We start from the raw sequence: 21,713 nt of genomic DNA, 5'->3' as shown, positions 1-21,713 counted from the left end.
ACGTATTCGTGCTGTTATGATATAGACGGTTGGGGAGTAACGGAATACATGTAATGTGGGATTACATATTTAAAATACAAAATATAAGTAACTGTATTCCACTACAGTTACAATTTAAATAATTGGTAATTAGAATACAGTTACATTCAAAAAGTATTTTGATTGCTGAAGAGATTACTTTGCATTTTATTGTCATTTGTTTCATTTAATATTTAGTCCTTTCAGATGGAAAACATTTGTACATATGAATGGTGCAATCCAAAGAGCATTTGAACAGCGGTGAAACACTTTCTTATGATGTGTTACATTCATACGAGCAGACAGAGAAGTAAGTTTGGAACAGAAGAAATAGAAATAATCCTTGTGTAAATTGTCAGCTTTACGCTAAGCTAAAATGCTATTTCTAGCCATTTTACATGCACACGATCATATTTTTTTATCAAGAAAATTCACGTTGGATCATAATTTCTATTTTTCTAATAAGACCTTTGATATTAGGGCAAAAATCATATTCTTGATAATAATTTTTGTATTGTTTTCCTGTAAAAAAAATTAAAAAATCCTTAAAACAAGATCAATTTGATTGATCTTGTTTTAGAAACAACACTGCATAAGATATTTAGGTTTTTCAGAGAATGCATTTTTAACGTGTATTTTGTCTTACTGTACTGGCAGAGTTTTTATAGTCAAAACAAGTGAAAAAATCTACAAGTGCTAAAGAAGTAATCCAAAGTATTTAGAATACGTTACTGACCTTGAGTAATCTAACGGAATACGTTACAAATTACATTTTACAGCATGTATTCTGTAATCTGTAGTGGAATACATTTCAAAAGTAACCCTCCCAACCCCGTATATAGATGTAATCTCACGCTGTCTACTCGGTTGAGACATCCAGGATAAGCAGACAAAATGCACCATTGTGAGGAAAGAAACAGATAAATACAGATTTAAACCAAAACCAATCAAGCTACTGTACAACGTTCCTCCTCACAGCGCTGCTCTTCTGGCTGTGACACACTTGCCTCAGTTGTCTTGTGTTTCAAATGTGTAGGGCTTTACTGGTTGTTTAGATCAGTGTTACTATCAGAAATAATTAATAATTATTAATTATTAATAAATTAAATAATGAATAATTATTTCTGTAGTTATTAATCAATATTTAAATTAATTAATTGGATCTAACTCATTAAAACCTCATATGGGACTCCAGTAAATGTAGTGTGCTACGTTTAGGAGCAAGTTTGGTTATTAGCAATAATTAATAATTATCAAAGATAATTATTAATTATTAAAATCAATAGAACATTGATGAGAATCAATGTTAGCTTTTTTTTAATCCTTTAAAATCAACACTTATCAATTGTTAACATCGATGAAACATTAAAATTAACACTAGCTTATTGATCATTCTAATTCAATCAAAGATAATTATCAATTATCAAAAATCAATAGAATATTAATAAGGATTAACATTGACGGGGCACCACCCTGAAATCAGGGACTAATAACCGAATATTAAAACAGTCTCAATATTAGATTGTTTTCTTAGGAAAATCGACATCCAAAGAATATCGATTTTCGGGGAAAAAAACAATGAATGAAGGTTTGAATCCGAGCACTGACATCCCGTCAGCATGACACAGGCGTATGCAAAACAAACCAAAACACTTCTCTTTGTAATATAAACAAAGTTTATTTATGCAGTAATATCAATTAATAATTAATACAATGCAGTCATTAAACTTCCGACTTACAACTACAAACTAAACAGTGATATGATTAGATATGGAAATAAAAATAATTCTATAACACATAAGGTGTGTGTGTGATAGTGTGTGTGTGTGTGTCAGTGTGGTTAGTGAGAGAGAGATTATTCAGTGACAGCCCGAAAACTGATTTCGCGATAGCTGGAGATAAAGCAGCCGTGTTCATCACTCAGAGACGCGGTTTTACGAGCGGTGCTTGTAAAAGTCCCTTGTGACTCTTTAATGGATGAACTCAGTTGCTGTCTCACCCGCGATGGCGAAAATGCACAACAGTCCAATTTGGTTGGACCACAATACAGCATAACAAATTCGGGATCATTAATACCCTGAGTATTAATAATTAGCGGACATGGCGGTCTGTAAACTGTACAAGCAAAAACCTTGAAACACAAGAATAACACGCTATAATATTCTATCTCTGCCCAGACGTAAACCTCTTACTTGAATCGCATGAGGACGCAGGTAGAATGTGTTTTCCTCCGTCCTTTAACTTTGACCCGGTTCCTTGAGGCTCGGGTGATGACGGGGGCCGTTGCGCTGTCGGCGGGCGGTACGGCTGTTGATTCTCGGCGGGCTGGCGGAGAACTCAGAAATGTCGACTTGATTGAAGATGGAAGAGAAATCTTTAATCTCTTCACTTCTGTAGGCCAACGGATGAAGATGCGAATTGCTCAGCGGTCTCCTTCGGATCCGTTAGAGTGTTCGGTTGAACACAGAGTAATCTCAACTCGTCCAGCGAGATGGAGATTGTATGGCCACTGTTTCAAGTCGGACATTACTTCCTTAAGCCACGAGGTTGCACCGGAGAGCAGCAAAAAGCTACGTCCGTATTCGGTGAACTAAGTCGCTGGAAGCAACTTTGGAAGCATTTCAGAATTATTTGAAGTCCTGATGATGTCATGTTTGAGGGACGTTCTGTGGTGTGCCTCATCCAATAGGAGTTGAGAGCTCGATCCTTTAGAGGGCAAGGCTTCATGGATCTGTAGTCTGTTTTGGACTCCCTTTGTTTGATTTTGGCGTGATTTTTATTAGTAAAATTTACGACTTAAAAGGAGGGGGCTTGAGGAATGTTTTTTATGATTGTTAGGCCTGCCTTTGTCTTCTATCTGAATACATGAGGCCCAACAAATGCCAATGTGATTTCGTCACACGCGCATACCGCTGCAGAATGGAAGCATGATTTAGAGTTAAAAAGTAATCGAAATAAATTTCGAAATAAAAGCGATCGTGTCGCATTAGAAGACATTCATTTAACAGTTGGAGTCATATGAATGAGGTTTATGCTGACTCTCTGTGATCTTTGGAGCTTCAAAAGAGAAATCTCTATTCACTTGCATTTTAAGGACCTACTGAGCTGAGATATTTTTCTATATTTCTTCAAATGTGTTCTGGTGAAGAAAAAAAGTCATACACACCTGGGATATCATGAGGGTATGTAAATAATAAGAGAATTTTCATTTTTGGGTGAACTAACCCTTTAAACCTAAACAATCAATACTGTCGTAAAAAAGCAAATGGAACATAAAAAAACCATTATAATTTTGTGGTGCTTCGATGACACTTTCAGCTCACGTGCGGACTTGCTTGCTCTTCAGGACCTGGTCCTTTGCATCACAAGTGCAACGCTCTATCAGTTGAGTTACAGCACAATTTGATTGAGCTCAAACAAGCTTGTTAATGTAGTTGGTTATGTAATGCACATCTTAAAATATATTACCTTACAAGTCTTGCAAAATAGTAAAAGTGTTAAGATGTCAAAAGATTGCATTGTGTGTGTGAAAGTGAATTAAAGCCATTGTTGTTGTAGCGCCACTAGCTTCTGTTTCACCAGGAAACTAGCACGGTACGCACATCGAGCCACGTAAAAAATTATTTTGCAAAATGTAGGTATAGTAATGTGATTTTATGAGACCAGGTTGGTATTTCTGGTCCATTTTCCTAGAACAGAAAGACTGTAAATTGTGTATATGTGCTAAAGATTAATTTTGTCAAATGTTTTTGAATCAGAATCACTTTGATTTGCCAGTACGCAGAGATACCGGAATTTATCTTGGTCACATTTGACATCTGCATGCAATATACAACAATCAACATGCAATGATAGACACAGTTGCAATAAATACAAAGAGACATGCACACATTACAATACAATATACACATTACAATCTGTCATTACATTTTGATGGCTTTAAAGCTAATTGTTATGCACTAAAAGCTCAAATAAAAAAAATGTTATGGGCTCTGTAAGCCTCGGATGATGGGAGAGAAAGTGTGCATTTCCTACTATACATTTACTGAGGACCATTAATGTACAAACTAGCTCTCTTCCTGATCTTTTATGAAGTGTAATCTTTTAAGAGTCTCTCTTAAAGCGTGGCATCATTCAGTTTATACAAATGCTCCATCTGAGTTGCACTTCAAAGCCATGGAGTTGCACAGACCCCCGGAGCAACAGGAGGAAACACCCCTGAGCCCTCTAAATAAATCATTTGATTTCATTATGGTCTAACACTGTCTCTTTGCAAGTGTTTATGTGTGCATTTGAAGGCTGAAGGAGGGGTTCTCGTTTTATAGATGCAGTTCTCTTGATAAGCTCAGTGTGAGTATAAATGCGTTTTTTGGCTCGCTCTCTGTTCTTCATGCATGTTTCAGCATGATCACTAATGGAAAGTGCAAGTTGCTGGTGGCACTCAACAGCAGCAAACACTGACAGATTATGCAGTTATTGCAGTGGGCAGCTGTGCATGGCGCAAGGTCCTTAAGCCTGCTGAGAAGAGAGCTCAGGCCAAAGGTACACAGGAAAGATTCGAATGTGGCCTGGCTTTGCCTGCCATTAATGCTCAGCCCAATTTCTGAGAGCCGCATCATGATGCCTCTGCCTCGTGGCGGGCATTTGGATGGTCAGAAGTAGGCATAGTAAACCCCGAATGGATTGCGGCTGAAACCCTTATCCTAGACATCCCTGGAGATTACCCTCTTAGGTTAAGTAATTAAAGGGAAAATATATATTTGTTCAGCTTGCCTGGGGCCAGGTCCTTGGGCATATTTTCTATTTAATTTAGTGTTCTTTGGAGTGCACAACCTCTACCTTGAGGTTTGGCTGCAAAGCGCAAGGTTAAATAAATAATCAAATAAAATAAATCTCTAAAAGTCCCCTGATTTATCAGATGTCTCAGGTTTAAATGCTTCCTATCACCAGTCTGGAGTCTGGTGATCCACAGTTTTGTTCGCAATGTCAAGAGGGTTTAAAAGCTGAAAACTTCTCCTTGATTTTAAATAAAAAGTTCTCCCAAAAATGAAAATTCTGTTATCATTTGGTACCCTCACGCAGTACCAAACTCATATGTCTTTCTTTTTTCTGCGGAACAGGAAAGAACATATTTTAAAGGATGTTCAGCTTGATGATTTCAATTCAGCAGTTGATAGTGACTCACTTTAAAGCTAAAAAACATATAAAAGTAGTCCATGAAACTTATGCTAAATATTCCACCATATTCTCATTTACTTCGTATGATGAACAGAGTGAAATTTCAGTCATTATTCTGTTTCAAATAAAAACAAATCATTGCTCAACACCTTTAAACAGATCCCAAATCAAATATGGTGACATGTTTGGGTGCTTATTTTATGCTTTAAAGTGAGTCACTATCCACTGCTATTGTATTGAAACCAGTGAACGGAACATCCTTTAAAATATCTCCTTTTGTGTTTCTACAAAAGAAAGAATTTCCTGAATTTTAACTCAGAAGTTTTGGTACTTTCATACAAGAATACCAGAAATGGTTTCCGTCTGAAAGATAATCAGATCCAACTGTTGAGAAGCCACTGAGGTGAACACCTCTGTGCACATTTAAATCTACATCTCAGACAAAATCAAACTAGCTGTTCAGCTGTCTCTATTGGCTCTTTTCACATCTTCTAAAATAAGTAGAAGGCACAGTAAGTCAGGTATGTCCTTGTGCAAAGCTCCAGGACTTAAAATGAGTATGAAAGATAAAAGTGAGGTAATTTCCTGAAGTGTGAATGTGTTTCACATCAGCATGACAGCAATTCAGACGCCATCACAGAATTAGTTCTGCAGCCAAAGACAAAGATCTGCTGTTGAAATTATTGAACTGGAGTCAAAATAATAGGTTGCAGCATCGCTGTCACGGGGGGTGCAATGAAAATTGTTGCAGCACTGGTGGATTGCGTCGTAATGGTATAGTTCACCCCAAATTGAAAATTCTTTCATTATTTACTTATATCATTCCAAACTCATGATTTTCTTTCTTTTGTGGAACACAAAAGGAGATGTTAGGCAGATCGTACCTGGGTGCTCTATTGCATACAATGAAAGTTATTGGGGACTCGGAATATCAAGCTCCAAAAGTGATAAAAGCAACCTGGTCTCATAGAATGAACATTGCTCTATATGCAGTTTTGCAAACTGACTTTAACGTGCAGCTTTCTACGTATCGCTGCAGTTTCCTTGTGAAATGAACACTAGAGGTGCTACAACAACTGTGTGGTTTAAACATTGGCACAAAAATCACAAGTACAATTGCTGATTTTGATCTTATAAAAGCTTATTTTTCACTCTATTGCTCATCCCCCGCTAGGTTATGATATCAAAACTCTGATACTTTAATGCAAGATTTGAAAAACAAAACATTTTAACACTTGTATTACAGACCCACCTACATGTACACACTTATTCCTAAGTTATTAGCTTGCTTGGTAGCTCACCTGATAGAGCGTTGGACTTTGAGTTCAACGACTGCGGTTCGAATTCAGTCAAAGACACGAAAGTAAAAGTGGCACAGAAGTGACACAGAATGACGTGATTGCTTCAGTTAATGTGGATTTTCCTTTTTTATTTTGAATTTGCATTTTAAAACACTATCAGTTCGGCGTTGGTTAAGGGTAAGGATTTCTGTTTTGTTGAACTCTCATTTATCTTTTTGGACATTATTGGTTAGGTTTAGGGTACAGTTTTAAGTTAGGAAGGTATATGTTTGACTTATTAAAACCTCCATCTAAAATTCACTTTAAAAACCTTGTCTGATTACAACCACATTTAATTCGGTTTTGGCACCCCCCACTGGACATTTCACTTTAAAACTGCAGCCAAACATATAATGAAGCACGTAATTTCAGTTTTGCAAAAGCATTGCTAAGCTCACGTAAATTTCATGAGACCAGGCTGGACAAAAAAAATTTATAAATAAAAAGACCAATAAAGTTTGACATCTTGTTTGTGTTTCACGGACAAAGAAAATAATATGGGTTTGTTGAGTAAATGATAAAAAAATTTAAATGTTTTCTAAAGGAAAGTAGGTTTACGAACATAGATTTTTCTACTTGTTTCAAATTTACCATCCTATATGTGACTGGATTATGCTACTTAGAGTATTCTTTTTGTTCATGCAATAATGACTTATAAATCCTTGTGAATTGCAACACATTGAAGTTTCTTTCATAGGAGGGTCACCATTTAAAGAGGATGTTCAGCAAATGCTCTTTAATCCAGCATTTGAAAGCATATGTAAGGCATGGGTCATGCAGGTAATAAACTGTGAAATCAATTCAGGAAAATGTTTGAAGTGTCAGTCTTCAGGGTCCTTGCCTTATTTCACAAAGTGTTGCATGAAGATGATTTTACCTCCCTTTTGTGCTTTTTTCACATTAATTCACCATTCATGTCTGGTATTACACCACCTCTTCATGAAATTGAGACAGTTTTCCCTCTTGTATAAATGGACACAGAGTCCCATCGTGTTTCCATATTTCATAAGCGAACAGTGCTTTCTTTTTAATCTGATATCAGACATGCTCAGTTGCAAAAGTGGGCATGCAGTTTAAATTCTACCATTTAATTTTATTTTGTTCCTTACTTGTGAGCATTTAATTTGCAAATTGGATAACTATTACATAGTGGTTGTGTAGTTGCAAAGGTTTTAAGTAATTTTCTTGCTAGCATTGGTAATTAAAGAGTTTTAGGCCTATTTTTGAACAGCTGTACTCTACTTATTCTGGTATAAAGTGTCTAGCTCAAGGGAACAATAGTGATATGGTGAGAGGAAGATCTCAGCTGCTCTTTAGTTCATTAATGGTCTGTGTTGGCACCCAGGCTCTTTAGCTATTAGGTAACCCCACTATGAATACACTTACACATATCAATATGGCCTAATGACAAGCAGAACACCTGCTAGTAGGGCTGTACATATTTGCTTTGATGACAATTTAATTCAATTGTGATTTTTTTAAATGGAAAAATACATTTCAATGCAATGAAATTTGGTCACAACTGTGTAACAAATTATTTTATTTTTTTGGTTCCTGGGTAGTAAGTGTTATTTCCTAATTGCTTATGCCTCAAAAGTATAGAAAATGGCTATTATTCCCCACAAACTTTGCTTTTGTGACCAGGAGAGTGATATTTTGAAATGTACCTATTTCCAATGAGAAAACGGGCGAATTTGTGTCTTTTCGTTCACATAGTCAGAAAAAAACCAACATATGAATCCAAATCAACATGTATTTATAGTAAAGTAATACATATATGACTACAAAAGATTTAGAAGTGAGTAGTTTTTTGAGATTTACGATTATACTGTAAATCACTTTCACGAATCAGCCCCCAAATGTAGTCTCCCATCATGTTCTCGTTATACTGTCCTTGGTAGCATCGTTCAAAGTCCAGTAAATCCTGATGGAAGTGCTTGCCTTGCTCCTCCGAGTACACTCCCATGTTCTCCTTGAATTTATCAAGATGAGCATCAAGGATATGGACTTTGAGGGATTTCAGAGGTGGAGCTGAAGAGAGAAACCCATACTACCCCAACCAAAAAGACCTCAACAACTTGATTAGAGATCTTGGTCTCACCAAGTCCAATGCTGAGCTTTTGACGTCTAGGCTCAAGCAGTGGAACTTGTTGGATGAAAGTGTGCAAGTCGCAGATCAGAGGAAACGTCACCAACCTTTTTCCAGGTTCTTCACCCGTCACGATGGGCTCTGCTTCTGCCACAATGTGACCAGTCTGTTTGAGGCAATAGAAATTGCCTGTATCCAGAATGAGTGGTGCTTCTTCATTGACAGCTCATCCAGGAGCCTCAAAGCCACGCTGCTCCATAATGGTAACAAGTACACATCTCTTCCCCTGGCTCAATCGGTGCACCTCAAAGAGGATTACAACAGCATCAAGACCTTGCTGGACGCCTTGAAGTATGATGAGTACGGCTGGGAGGTCATAGGAGAATGGTGGCATTCCTGATGGGTCTCCAGGGCAGTTTTACCAAGTTTCCCTGCTATTTTTGCCTTTGGGACAGCAGGGACACCAAGGCGCACCACCACAGGCGGGACTGGCCACAGCGGACCGAGTTCTCTGTGGGGAGGAACAAGGTCAAGTGGGAGCCACTGGTGGACACCCGGAAGGTGCTGATGCCACCACTGCACATCAAACTGGGCCTTATGAAACAATTTGTCAGAGCTCTAGATAAGGAGTCGGAAGCCTTCAGGTACCTTCAAGACTTCTTCTCTAAGCTGTCTGAGGCAAAGGTCAAAGCCGGTGTCTTCGTCGGACCACAGATAAAGAAGATCCTGGAGTGCAGTGAATTCCCCAAGAAGCTCACTAGTAAGGAGAAAGTGGCTTGGAACAGCTTTGTCGCAGTGGTTCGGGGCTTCCTGGGCAATCTCAAGGCCAAAAACTATGTGGAGCTGGTTGAGACTCTGGTGAAGAATTACGGCACAGTGGGCTGTAGGATGTCCCTCAAAGTTGATATCCTTGATGCTCATCTTGATAAATTCAAGGAGAACATGGGAGCGTACTTGGAGGAGCAAGGCAAGCGCTTCCATCAGGATATACTGGACTTGAACGCCGCTACCAAGGACAGTATAACGAGAACATGATGTGAGACTACATTTGGGGGCTGATTCGTGAAAGTGATTTACAGTATAATCGTAAATCTCGAAAAACTACTCACTTCTAAATCTTTTGTAGTCATGTTTGTATTACTTTAATATAAATACATGTTAATTTGGATTCATATGTTGTTTGACTTTATGTGAATGAAAAGACACAAATTCGCCCATTTTCTCATTGGAAATAGGTAAATTTCAAAATATCACTGTCCTGGTCACAAAAGCAAAGTTTGTGGGGAATAATAGTATACTTTTGAGGCATAAGCAATTAGGAAATAACACTTACTACCCAGGAACAAAAATTGTGTTACATAGTGTTATTTTAGTTTGATTCATAATTATATATAAAAAAAGAAAATATGCTCCAGACACAAATGTAGGTAATAACATTTATGCTTTTGGAACCAAATGATTTTTGTGACATTTGGCTCAGTTAGTAGTTTTTCACTATATGGCCAAAAGTATTTGGACACACCAAAAGACAAATCACAATGCTACTCCATACATTGGTATTTTAGGACATTGTGTGCGTCTGTCTTTTCTATTCCAGCATGACAGTGCCCCTGTGAACAAAGTGAGGTCCACAAGGAAATAGTTTACTGAGTCTGGTGTGGAAGAACTTGACTGGCCTGCACAAAGCCCAGACCTGAACCCCGTTGAAAATCTTGGGGGTGAATTAGAATGCCAAATGTTAACCAGCCCCCCTGCAGCCATGTTACTACATACAGTATAGTAGAAAACCTTCCCAGAAGAGTGGAAGCTGTTATAGCAGCAAAGGGGGAATTGATGCCTGTGGTTTTGAAATTAAATGTTCAAGCACATATGGTGTCCACAAACTTTTGACCACATAGTGTATATACAGTAGCTAGTCTTAAAGGACACACCGTATTTGCTGAAGAACTCACCTTTGCACTTTGTGAAAAAAACGAAGCATAGTTTTGGCTTCTGTTTGCATTGGTTTGATAGTGAAATGTGCTCTGCCGGTCTCTTTCTTTGAAGATCACTGAATGCGAGTCTTTTCTTGCAGTGCTCCTTTCAGAGGATGTTTGGTCCCCAGAGGTCAGTTCTTCTAAGAGCCAATTACAATGGAAAATTATTGCCTGCCCTGATTTGCAATCTGACAGGCCCCACACAGTACAAGAAGTTTAGCAGATTGCTAATTTTCAATCTAGTTACAATCAATTCCACCTCACTACTGTTTTCTTCTCTTACTGAACGAGTAGACGCCTCCTTCACATAAACCAGCTGTGACATTTGAGCAGATTTAGAGTTTAAGGTCTGTATGTGCCTAAATGAATAGAGGAAATTTTGATCAAAGCTTCTTGACCTTGGTTAATTTTCAGTCCATGGCTGCCAGTGCAAAGGGACCTACTCGGATAAAAGACCCGCTCTTCAGTGAGCATCCATTGGTTCTGTGTGTCATAATGCTCTTTTAAATACAAATAATTATTAAAATAATATTCATGGTTAAATACGGCTCAGACCTATCTTGCCACAGATTCAGAAGATGACTCATCCTTCATTTTGTAAAAACAAGCAAAAATTACATTTACAGTAATGCACTTACAATGGAAGTCAATGGGGCAAGTGTATCGGGGGATTTACAAAAGGCAGAAATGTGAAGCTTGTGTTATTGTGAAAGCTTTTACATTAATTATTCAGTAAAAAATGGTCAATAAAGTCCTTTTGAGATGGGAATCTTCTAGGTGAATGAGCTTCTGGTTAAGCTTTACCAGCATAATTCTTGTGGGTGGAGTTTGCTCCTTGTTATTAGTGCTTTAAAGATAGTTGCATTAGGTCCCTTACTTGTAATGTTGTACGGATATCTTGCGAATGTTAACATGTTTATTGAATTTACATGACATGAATAGAAAGATTGGATACAACTTGCTATATATACACTTGCCCCATAAGTTTCCAATGTAAGTTCATTACTGTATGCATGCTTTTCTTTGTTTTTATAAACTGACGGATGAGTCATAATTATGTTCTGTGGAGGACCTTAAATTATGTATATTCTTGGAATATTACTTTAAGTTTGCCAAATACTGTATCTGTGGAAAAAATAAAGAGTTTGCATTTAAAGGTATAGTTCACTCACAAATGAAAATTCTGTCATTATTTATTACCTGTATGACTTCTGTGCAGACAAAAGCAGAGGTTCGGCAGAATGTTAGGGACTGACAGACTCAGTCACCATTTACTTTTAATGCATATTTTTTCCTTACAATGAATGTGAACGATGACTGAGTCTGTCTAATGTCTACTGTTGTGTTCCACAGAAGAAAGTCATATGGGTTTGGTATGACATGAGGTTGAGTAAATGATGACAGAATTTTCAATTTTGGGTGAACTATCCCTTTAAGATTAAATATATAAAATCCTATCAAATTTTACACTTAAAGATGATATTGTCCCATTGTCAATTCTATAGAAAGGTGAGATGTAACGAAGCATCAAACCCCACCTCAACCCCTTGACACTTACAGTGCGTGATTTTAATGTTCCATTGCCATCTGGCCCATAGTGCATGGGTTCACAATGGAAAGCCGACAGTTCTACAGAAAAGGTACAGCATGTGCCCTCACAACTGGTTTTATACATCGCCATTAAATTCCTCGCAACTATATATCGGAATTAAACAATCGTCTCTGCTTTCATTTTGCAAACGGACAACGTCTGAGGCTATTAAGTTGTTTACAGTTGATTAGAGTTGTAAAGGAGGGAGCAAATTAAACAAATTCTCGCCTGAAGACACCCTTTCAGATTTAGTTTGCAAACAACTCATGTATGTTATTTTAGTTCGAAGGAATGTGTAGCAATTCTGAACCCTTTTAAAATAATAATCATCAAATTAACAATACCTAGGAGATTAGCCAAAAGTCTCAAGTGTATTTTTACTGGCTCGATTTGTTTGTCTCTCTGTTCCAGTGCGGGGTCATCTACCCTCTTGTCTCCACACCTGGGGGGGAATTGCCAGAGCGCTATAAAAGGAGCCAGAATTTAGTGGAGGGATGAGGTTGGTCGTTTAATTATTTAGCTCCCTCTTCTCTTTGTCAGGGGGATTAATATGCTAAACTTTTCTCCCCAGTCAGGTTCTTTTCCATTAGATCTGCTTAGATGGGAATTGATGATCTGCAGGAATGCAGTGTAGCCTATTGCCTTGCCGTGTTAATATTCATGTTGTTATGATTAATATTACTATTCGTTGGGTGCCATGAGCTCACAGACTGGGGACAAAGAGCAGTACTGCAATATGTGCCACTAGCATTGAATGGTAAGGAGTGTGTGCGTGCTTGTGTGTGTGCGTTCGCTTTAGTGCCTCTAGGCAAACAGACCAAGTGACAGCTTGTTGACAGGGGATACAAGACATAGCTGCATTGTCTCATGCCCTTTGTATCCATCATCTTCTGACATTTGAAACAGGATAATGACACCATTTTAAAGGCGAAAGTGTTTAATATCTGTGTCAGTAAACACAATTGCATCAATAATGATAATTGAATTAACAGCTTTCCCAAACACTTACCCCATCTGCCATTGGTCAGATAAACAAATTGTCCCACCCCACACTCATGCCATTGGTTGAGCCAATGTTTGCTGGATGCTCAAACAAACAGAGCAACATTTTGCCACAGAGCCACAGTATTTACGTTTTTTGGGTAATGAGCCTACAAGTGGCTCATTTATATTGCCCTGCCAACCTGGTTTAATGAAAAGTCGTAATAATAGGTTTTTTTCCTAACCTTAACCACTTACCCTAACCCAAACATATCCATAAAGTCTAACCCCTTACTCAAACCCTAAACCTAACCATGGTTTTAATAGGAAAATTACTTTTGTGTACCACTGAAGAAAGAAAACATCTGGGTTTGGAACGTGATAAGGGAAGCATATTACAGGTTATTAATTGTATTGCATAAATTAATATGGAATTAAAAGCCAGATTTGTTCATTGTCATTTCTTTTCTTAAAATAAAGTGTTGGATAGGAGGCTATCTAAAATTTGATGCTTGTGTTGTATTGATTTGAAGTTCTGTTTGTTGATTGTTTGGTTTCTCTGGGAATAAAACGAGCCAAGCTGTACATTATCTTATGATATCGCCATCTTGTGCAAATTATTATGAGTTGTCAAGAGACTATGTTGATGTGCAATGTCAAAATGCAGTAACTACATTTTGTCATGTCCAAGTTATGACCAAAATCTTAGCCTATGATTTGTTCTGTGACAGAAGGGTTTGACTCAACTATGCTCAGATTTAGAGAAAAAGGAGTGTGGAAATTGCAGTAACTACAAATCCACTCTAAAACCAAGTAACATTAGCTGTGTTTCCTTCCAAGTTTAATGCGCATTTTGGTGATTTTATTCACATCTTGGTGTTTCCATACAACGGTTTTTATGCAATATCCCAAAATGCGCATAAAATACGTGGATGGAAACCCAGCTATTGAAACCACTTTTTTCATTTTCAGTGTTGGCATAGTTACTACATTTTGCCTTTGAACAGTAGTATTGTTGTCTCTGCATATTAAGCCTTGTGTTGTGTTCGTTTTGTGCTAACACATATTGTGTTCCTGGTCAAAAATGACCGGGCCACTAAAATTGGTTATAAATCTCTCATATGCATATATTATCACAAGATTTTGCATTTCAACTTTTTACCAACTTCTTTTTTAGTAATTACTCCTTTTTTTAAACAAATCTTTTTTAAATATATTTTTTATTGATAGAAGGATTACTTTAACTGAGCTTATACTGGGCCAGTGGAGGGCACTCCCTGCGGAAAAATAAATAAAATAATAATAATTACATCATAAATTAATAACCACTTGCTTTATCTGAACAAAATAGGTTTCATTTTAAAGCTTAAAATCTGGACTTTACAATGCATATAGCTGATTTTGAATTTGCTGACAAATAAGAACTGTTTCGTTCTCATCATTTGCAAATTTGTTACCACAACAACTATATTCAGAATTGGTAAAACCATAAAAAAAGATCTAACCATGTGTTATATATCGTTGGAAAGGTCTCAGTTAGTAGAATACAATGAGCAATATTTCAGTCAGAGTCCAAACTGCAGTGAGTATTAGTGGATGCAATTTCCACTGACACACACAAATATAATAAACAGGAGGGGCTTTTTGTCACATTTTTCCTTATTACTTTCTGAAACATACATATAACATAGACAATGACATACCATAACTTACAGCAGACTATCCCGATTCAAACGATTTCAAACACAACATAATATGATAAGTAGATCTTGAAATATTCCTCAAAGAGTACACATGGAAAAACGATGCACAAAAGGGCACTCAACACACATTGTGTGTGTGTTTGTGTGTGTTATTTGTGTGCACATGTCCGAGGACTTTGTGTATGCAAACACACATCCACATATGTGCTCATCTAAAGGATTGGGATGCTCCTGAACACTTAATATTTCTGTATTTTGAGTTTAATCCATTCATTTCCAATAGCTGGTCATTGAACACAACAAGTGTAACAAAGTGATATAAACCCCCCCCCCCCCCCCCCAAAAAAAAAAAAAAAAAAATGTAAAGAAAATGGTCCTTTTCTTTTTTCTTTTTTTTTTCCAGAACAAAGTCAAGGAATTTTATTCCAATTGGATTAAGTAAAAAAAAAAAAAAAAAAAAGGAAAAAAAAAATGATAATAATGAAAAATAAAAAAAAATCGTAAGAAAAAAAGTCGTCCAGATCAAAATGAAAAAAGTATTTTAACATAGAAAAAGTTACACATCTCCTTTAAAACCACATGGAGAAAACTTCTGCAGCTATAATCAAATGACTATTCTTAAATGATTCATGGGTTTTCTTACCAGCTCATGGTTTGATTGCTTTGTGCGATGAACTTACTCACCAGTTGACATTTTAGCTGCCTGTGACTTGTAGCACATTCTTAGGCAAGAGCATTTTAACTTTGATGTGAAATATGAAATTCAATTCAAGATGAACATTTCTTGCAGCTCTTTAAAATACAATAGAAGGAGCAAAAGCAGCCATCATCTCACCAGGAACTCTAATTGCTGTCATTGAAACAGTGACATTTAAGTTTCACATTTACTTGCCCTCATTTTCCACAGCATGTCTCGTTTTTAACTAGTGCACATTCGGTACCGTAATGCACTACAGGTGCTCGGAATTAACACAGAAACACAATGTGATTTGTGAGGAGGACAAATTGGATTTCTTTTTTACCTGCTTTATTTGTCTTAATGTTTAATGCTGTAAATAACATGCCAGTCTTTATACCATAGCGCCCACCGTTGTCCTGATTGTCTAATTATGTTTTTTTATTTATTTTTTTTAACTTCACATTCAGAATTATGCTAATGAATCACGTTATTACCTCTAGAAAGTGTTAAGCCAAGCATGCCGTATTCTTCTAGATGCACATCAGCGGGAGTCATTTAGAGTTTACTGGTCCTGTCTTCAGAGACATCCATTAGTTGTAGAAAACCACCTCCAGCCTAAAATAGCTTTGTAGCCCCTTGAAGTGTCTGCTCCTCAACTCCTTTCCATTAATTCATAATGCCTCACAGTGTTGCCATCATACTGCATATTAGAGAAGGTTTGCTTACTCAGGATACACAATATGGGATCATTCATTAGGTGCTAAGAGAAGAGTAGAGTAGAGGAAGTTTGAGAACTTGGTGTTTACTGGGTTTTCATTCATTACTTTAAAGGGTACATAGCGTGATGTACCTAAGAGACACTCCCTAGTCCACCTAGACCATTTTGGGAAACTTCTAAGCTGAAAAAATGGGTAAATCAGATATCATTATGGTATTGACGTCACAGCTTTGTTATTTGAGCAATAGTAGTAGTGATGCTTGCCTTTACAAGCACAGATAATTACATAAATAGAGACTCTTGACAGATGTTCTTTAAATTAATATTATTTCTAATTGCATAAAATTAATTCGGGGAGGCTTGGATTTGTTTGCAGTTTGATAGCATGTGATTTTCCTTGCGAGCACAAACTGTGTTTGTGTCAAAAGGATATAGGATAGACCCTTTGAAATGTTTCCACACATTCTCAGTATACTCATAACCATGAGAAATGCTTTAATCACAAAACACTGAAGAAATAACAGTGATGATTCGATGCCACAAGGTAAATTGTTGAGTGCAGAGTTTATCTTAATGAACAGTTTTGATTCACTGAACTAACAGGATATGACCGAATCCCTCTCAGTAATCCAGAAAAAGTGCAACAATCAGAAAAATTTACTTTTGAAAGCTCCCGAACAGCTGGCGAAATCATCCCCCACTCGCCACAGGGCTCCTGAAACAATAACAATAATAGTTTTCCTCCCATTATGTTTGATGGAAGTCGTTTTCTCCTCACCTGCTGTTGAAAGAAATGTTTGTTTTGCTCAACAGAACATCGCTCGGCCACTCTTTAGAAATATCTAGCTTTGACTTCAGATAGTTTATCGGTTGAGCGCACGTGCACAGATTTGACTGATATGTGCAGAGCATGTTTACAGGTTTACGGAAATGAGCTTTTTGTCCTACATGACCGAGGACAGAATGATGGAGAATTTTTTTTGTGCTGCATTGTGTGATTATATATCTGTTTCCATTTGAAGAATGTTCAGTGTGTTGTGTAATATGGCTATTTCTGTACTCGTGTACTCGAGATTTTTGTCCTATCCAGATGCAGTTTCTTAATTCACTTCAAACAGTGGGGTCCAAAAGTCTGATATTACATTGTAAATCTGGGATTCAAAATATAACTTTAACCTGGAAATAAACAAATGGTTTATGGATTTTGAAAAATTAAAAACAAAGAAATTGTTATGTTATGATGTAAAATTTATATAAAATATTTAATGTTCTGCGTTATTTCTAGGTCACTAATCAAGTAAGCATATTTGTGACTTTGACCATGTTAAATGGTTTGTACAATAGGTATGTTTTCTACAATGATGCTTGATTATATAATTTGTTATGAAAAAAAATATATTGTCTCAGTTTTTTCTACCCTGGTGTACACGTAGACAAACATGATTTTGCCATGATGCATTTTCCAGCCTAAAGAAGCATTGTGTAATTCATATCTTTTGTATCAACTGAGTAAACTACATGAGAAATGAAGATAACAAGGGGATCTGATTCACAGGGTCACAAGAGTGTGAGATCCACTCTAGTGAAATAGGCCAAGCTGGCAATTTTAGTTCATTGCATAAAAGGAAAAGAGAAGAATCAACAAAATCAATTTATCTGCCTGTCACAGTCGGTTACATAAACTGTTGTTGTAATATCAGTGATCTTTGCTTCTTTAACTTGATTATGTCAGCTCATCTCCGGTTTGGGGCTTATGACTCATAATGTGGGACTTTTATTGGTTTCTAGGAATCTTGTATGTGTTCAGAAACCGAGTTGACACTTGAGTTGTGTTCATTAGGAATCTCTGATAGCCTGTTATGTGTAGCCGGTAGCCGCCAATTAAAAGTTACATGCCAATGCAATTTTGGATTTAATTGGAAAACTTTACATGGGGTCATTTATGAAGATAATGTAACTGTTATAAAACAAACTTACAAACAAATTAATTAACTAATATTGAATAAAGAAAACACACAAAACAAACAACTGAATTCATGTTTGTTTGCTGACATAAAATAATGCCTTTTAATGTTCCGGTCATTCTTGAGAAGGAAAAATAATTTTCATTATGTTAATATGTAAAATATCTGTAAAAATTTAGATTAAAAGGATAGTTCACCCAAAGAGGAAAATGATCTCATAATTTACTCACCCGCATGGTATCCCAGTTGTGTGTGACTTTCTTTCTTCCCCAGAACACATTTGAAGAAAATTAGAAAAATATCTTAGCTCAGTAGGTCCTTAAAATGCAGGTGAATGGAGATTTCTCTTTTGAAGCTCTAAAGAGAACAGATAGTCAGCATAAACATCATCCATACGACACCAGCTGTTAAATTAATGTCTTATAAAGCGACACGATCATTTTGGTGCGAGAAAGATCAATATTTAAGAACCTTTTTAACTCCAAATCATCCTTCCGGTCAGCAGCGTTATGCGCATGTGACGTAATCGCATTAGCACGTGAGAACCGAAGCACGTGTGACACATCCGGAAGAGCAGCGCTGTTTACAAGTGAGTAGGAGGAACGCTGTACAGAAGCTTGGACTCCACCCTCTCGTGAAGCTTACCAGAAGCATTGGATTGTAGTTATTGATAAAAAAATTCTTAAAAGTAGTTAAATATTGATATGTTTTCACACCTAAAGTGATCGTATCGCTTTAGAAGACATTAATTTAACTGCTGGATTCGTATCGATGACGTTTATGCTGACTATCTGTGATTTTTGGAGCTTTAAAAGTCGGATCACCATCCAATTGCATTTTAAGGACCTACTGAGCTGTTTTTCTTCAAATGTGTTCTGCTGAAGAACGAAAGTCATACACAATTGGGATATCATGAGGGTGAGTAACTAATGAGAGCATTTTCATTTATGGGTGAACTATCGCTCTAAGATGCATGCGGAAAGTTCAGAAAAATTGAATCTTATATTACTGTATATGTCTACAATCTTGTTGATTTCTTTTGTATTTTGAAACACAATTTATAAAAATTTTAAGAAGTTTTGATTTAATAAAAGTGAAAACACTGTATACAAATTTTAAAGCATATTTTGGATACATGGAAGTGTACGCATCTTAAAGGTGCACTTAGAATTTTTTTCTTAATTTAAAAAGTTTTGTATCTAAAACTTTATTACTAGCCGAACTAAATTCTTAGGGTTATACTAGTTGACATGAACTTGAACCTGAAAGAACCTTACCATGTCATAAAAAAATCGAATTATCATTTTGTCTGATATTCTACGAAACCTACTTGCACAAAATGTATTGATTTACTTACTAACGTAATACATTTATATTACCTTAATTTTTTTTACTTTATGCCTCACAAAAATATCAAACTGAGTTTTAATTTAGAAATTAAAAACATGCTCGTATAAAGAGGTGTTTTTGTGTCTCTGACGAGGAGGGCGTGGCCGGGTCGTTACGATGGACGCCCGGCGCTTAATTAGCCCAGTCAGACAGAAGAGGGATAAAGTGGAGCTGGGGATGCTGGTTCGAGAGAGAGGGAGAGACCTTCCCGATGAACAAGAGGCTTGTCTGCCATACTGGTGCCGAAACCCGGGATTGGAGGAAGACACACTGTCATGGAGTCCTCGGCACTGCTGTCCGCCAGGAGGGGAATAATCCCGCTGCCGTCCGCCAGGAGGCGGAGGAGCCCGCTGTCTTCCGTCAGGGGGCACTGCAGCTGGCTGAGGATCATGTGGCAGCGTGGTCGGGAATCTGTGTTTTTTTTTTTTTCTCTCTCTCTCTCTCTCTCGGGCTCTCCCGCTCTCTCTTTCCCCCTCCCCTCGTCCTACTCTGATTCCCAGGAGGCAGGGAAGATCAGCCAGTGGGATGACGCCCGAAAGGGCAACACCTCACCTCCAGGAAGGGAGGGGGGAGTAAGTCAGCTCGGAGGATTCCCCGGCCTGAATCGGTCATTTGGTGTATGTGACGAGGAAGAGGCCGTGGCCGGGCCGTAACGATGGACGCCCGGTGCTGAATCAGCCCAATCAGCCGGGAGAGGGATAAAGAGGAGCCGGGGATGTCAGTTCGAGAGTACGTGCGTCAGTGTTTGTGTTGTGTTTAAGTTGTAATTAAAGTCTTTTTGGTTGATAACCCGATTCCTGCTTCCTCCTTTCATGATGAACAAGAGGCTTGTCTGCCACAGTGTCATTGTCTTGGTAAATTATATTTTAACGCTTTTTTAAAAAAAAAAAACAATTTGTGAACACATAATGAGCATCACGCCATTGAGGCCACAACATCTAAATTCATGATGCTGTTTTTTTCTGTATTTAATATGGATCTTGATCGTTGACAATTAAAAATAAAATTTTCATGTAAATAATCTGTAAAATTCTAGTTCAGAATACAAATGCAAAGTTCTTAAAAATGTAACCTTAATTCTATACCTGCATTCTCGGTGATTTCTTTTGTTTTTGAAAAATGTTTATGCTTTTTTTTTTAACAAGTTTTGATTTAATGAATCTGAAAACACTCAGTTAAAAGTACCGTTATAACATATTTTCAGTTCATTATTTTGTAAATATTGTTTGCCTTTAATTTTTTGACTTTATGCCCCATATCAACATATCAAAATGAATTTTCATTTAGAAATGTAAAGCAGGTTCTTCTTAGAAGAGGTGTTTTAATATCATTGTCTGTGTAAATTGCATTTTAATATTTTGAAAAATTAATTGATCTGTACACACATAATAAGCATCACATCATTGACCCCCTAACATCCTACAGCTACACTCAGAATGCTGTTTTGTAATGTGGATCTTGATTGTTGAGTGTATTCCAGGTGTATAACTGTCCCATCTTTTCTCTTTCACAGCTCTGTATTCCATTATTCTGTTCTGTGTTTTCCTCTGGATCCCCTTTGTGTATTTCTACTATGAGGAAAAAGATGAAGACAACAGCAACAAGTGCTCGGTAAACCACTCCTTCCTGTCAGTCTGTCTAATTCGCCAGTGCACTCTAAAACCGATTGCCTTTTCAGCTTCAGTATAGAGCAGGTAGGAAAAGAGCTGCATAAAACAATTTGTAGGAAATAAACTGTATCTACTATACTAGTATGTAAAGCAGGGCTTGCTGTCTGCTTTTACAAAAGTTCATATTATTCATATCAACAGAAATGCCCTTGAGGCATTGCTAAGTGATATTTGCCTGATTACAGTTATGGCAGTTCATTTATAACCCAGCAAGTTCAAATAGACTCCATCTGCAAGAGGTTTGACAAAGTGGCAAAAAGCACATCGTCCTCTATAGTGTTGCTTATTACAAATGTCAAATATTTGTCTCTAAGGACACCACAGTGATGTGCAGATTATGTGCCGAAGATTTTCCTCCATTGCCTAGAATTTATTTAGATCTATTAAAAGCACCTCTCTTTCCAAACCTTTCTCTCA

At 37.1% G+C, this 21,713-nt stretch overlaps 1 protein-coding gene across 1 annotated transcript in view; it reads left to right on the top strand.

The window, feature by feature from the left end:
* LOC127414065 (lysosomal cobalamin transport escort protein LMBD1-like) overlaps positions 1–21,713 on the top strand; it is a 129,444-nt gene that overhangs the window by 17,793 nt on the left and 89,938 nt on the right. Inside the window, exon 4 of the mRNA XM_051651773.1 lies at positions 21,140–21,237. Within this exon, the coding sequence (XP_051507733.1) occupies positions 21,140–21,237 (98 nt within the window). The remainder of the gene's footprint in view (positions 1–21,139; positions 21,238–21,713) is intronic.

Source organism: Myxocyprinus asiaticus, chromosome 23 (genome assembly GCF_019703515.2).
Source record: "Myxocyprinus asiaticus isolate MX2 ecotype Aquarium Trade chromosome 23, UBuf_Myxa_2, whole genome shotgun sequence".
Lineage (NCBI taxonomy): Eukaryota > Metazoa > Chordata > Actinopteri > Cypriniformes > Catostomidae > Myxocyprinus > Myxocyprinus asiaticus.
The sequence above is the reverse complement of the archived record's forward strand: the minus strand, read 5'-3'. Positions and strand labels throughout refer to the sequence as shown.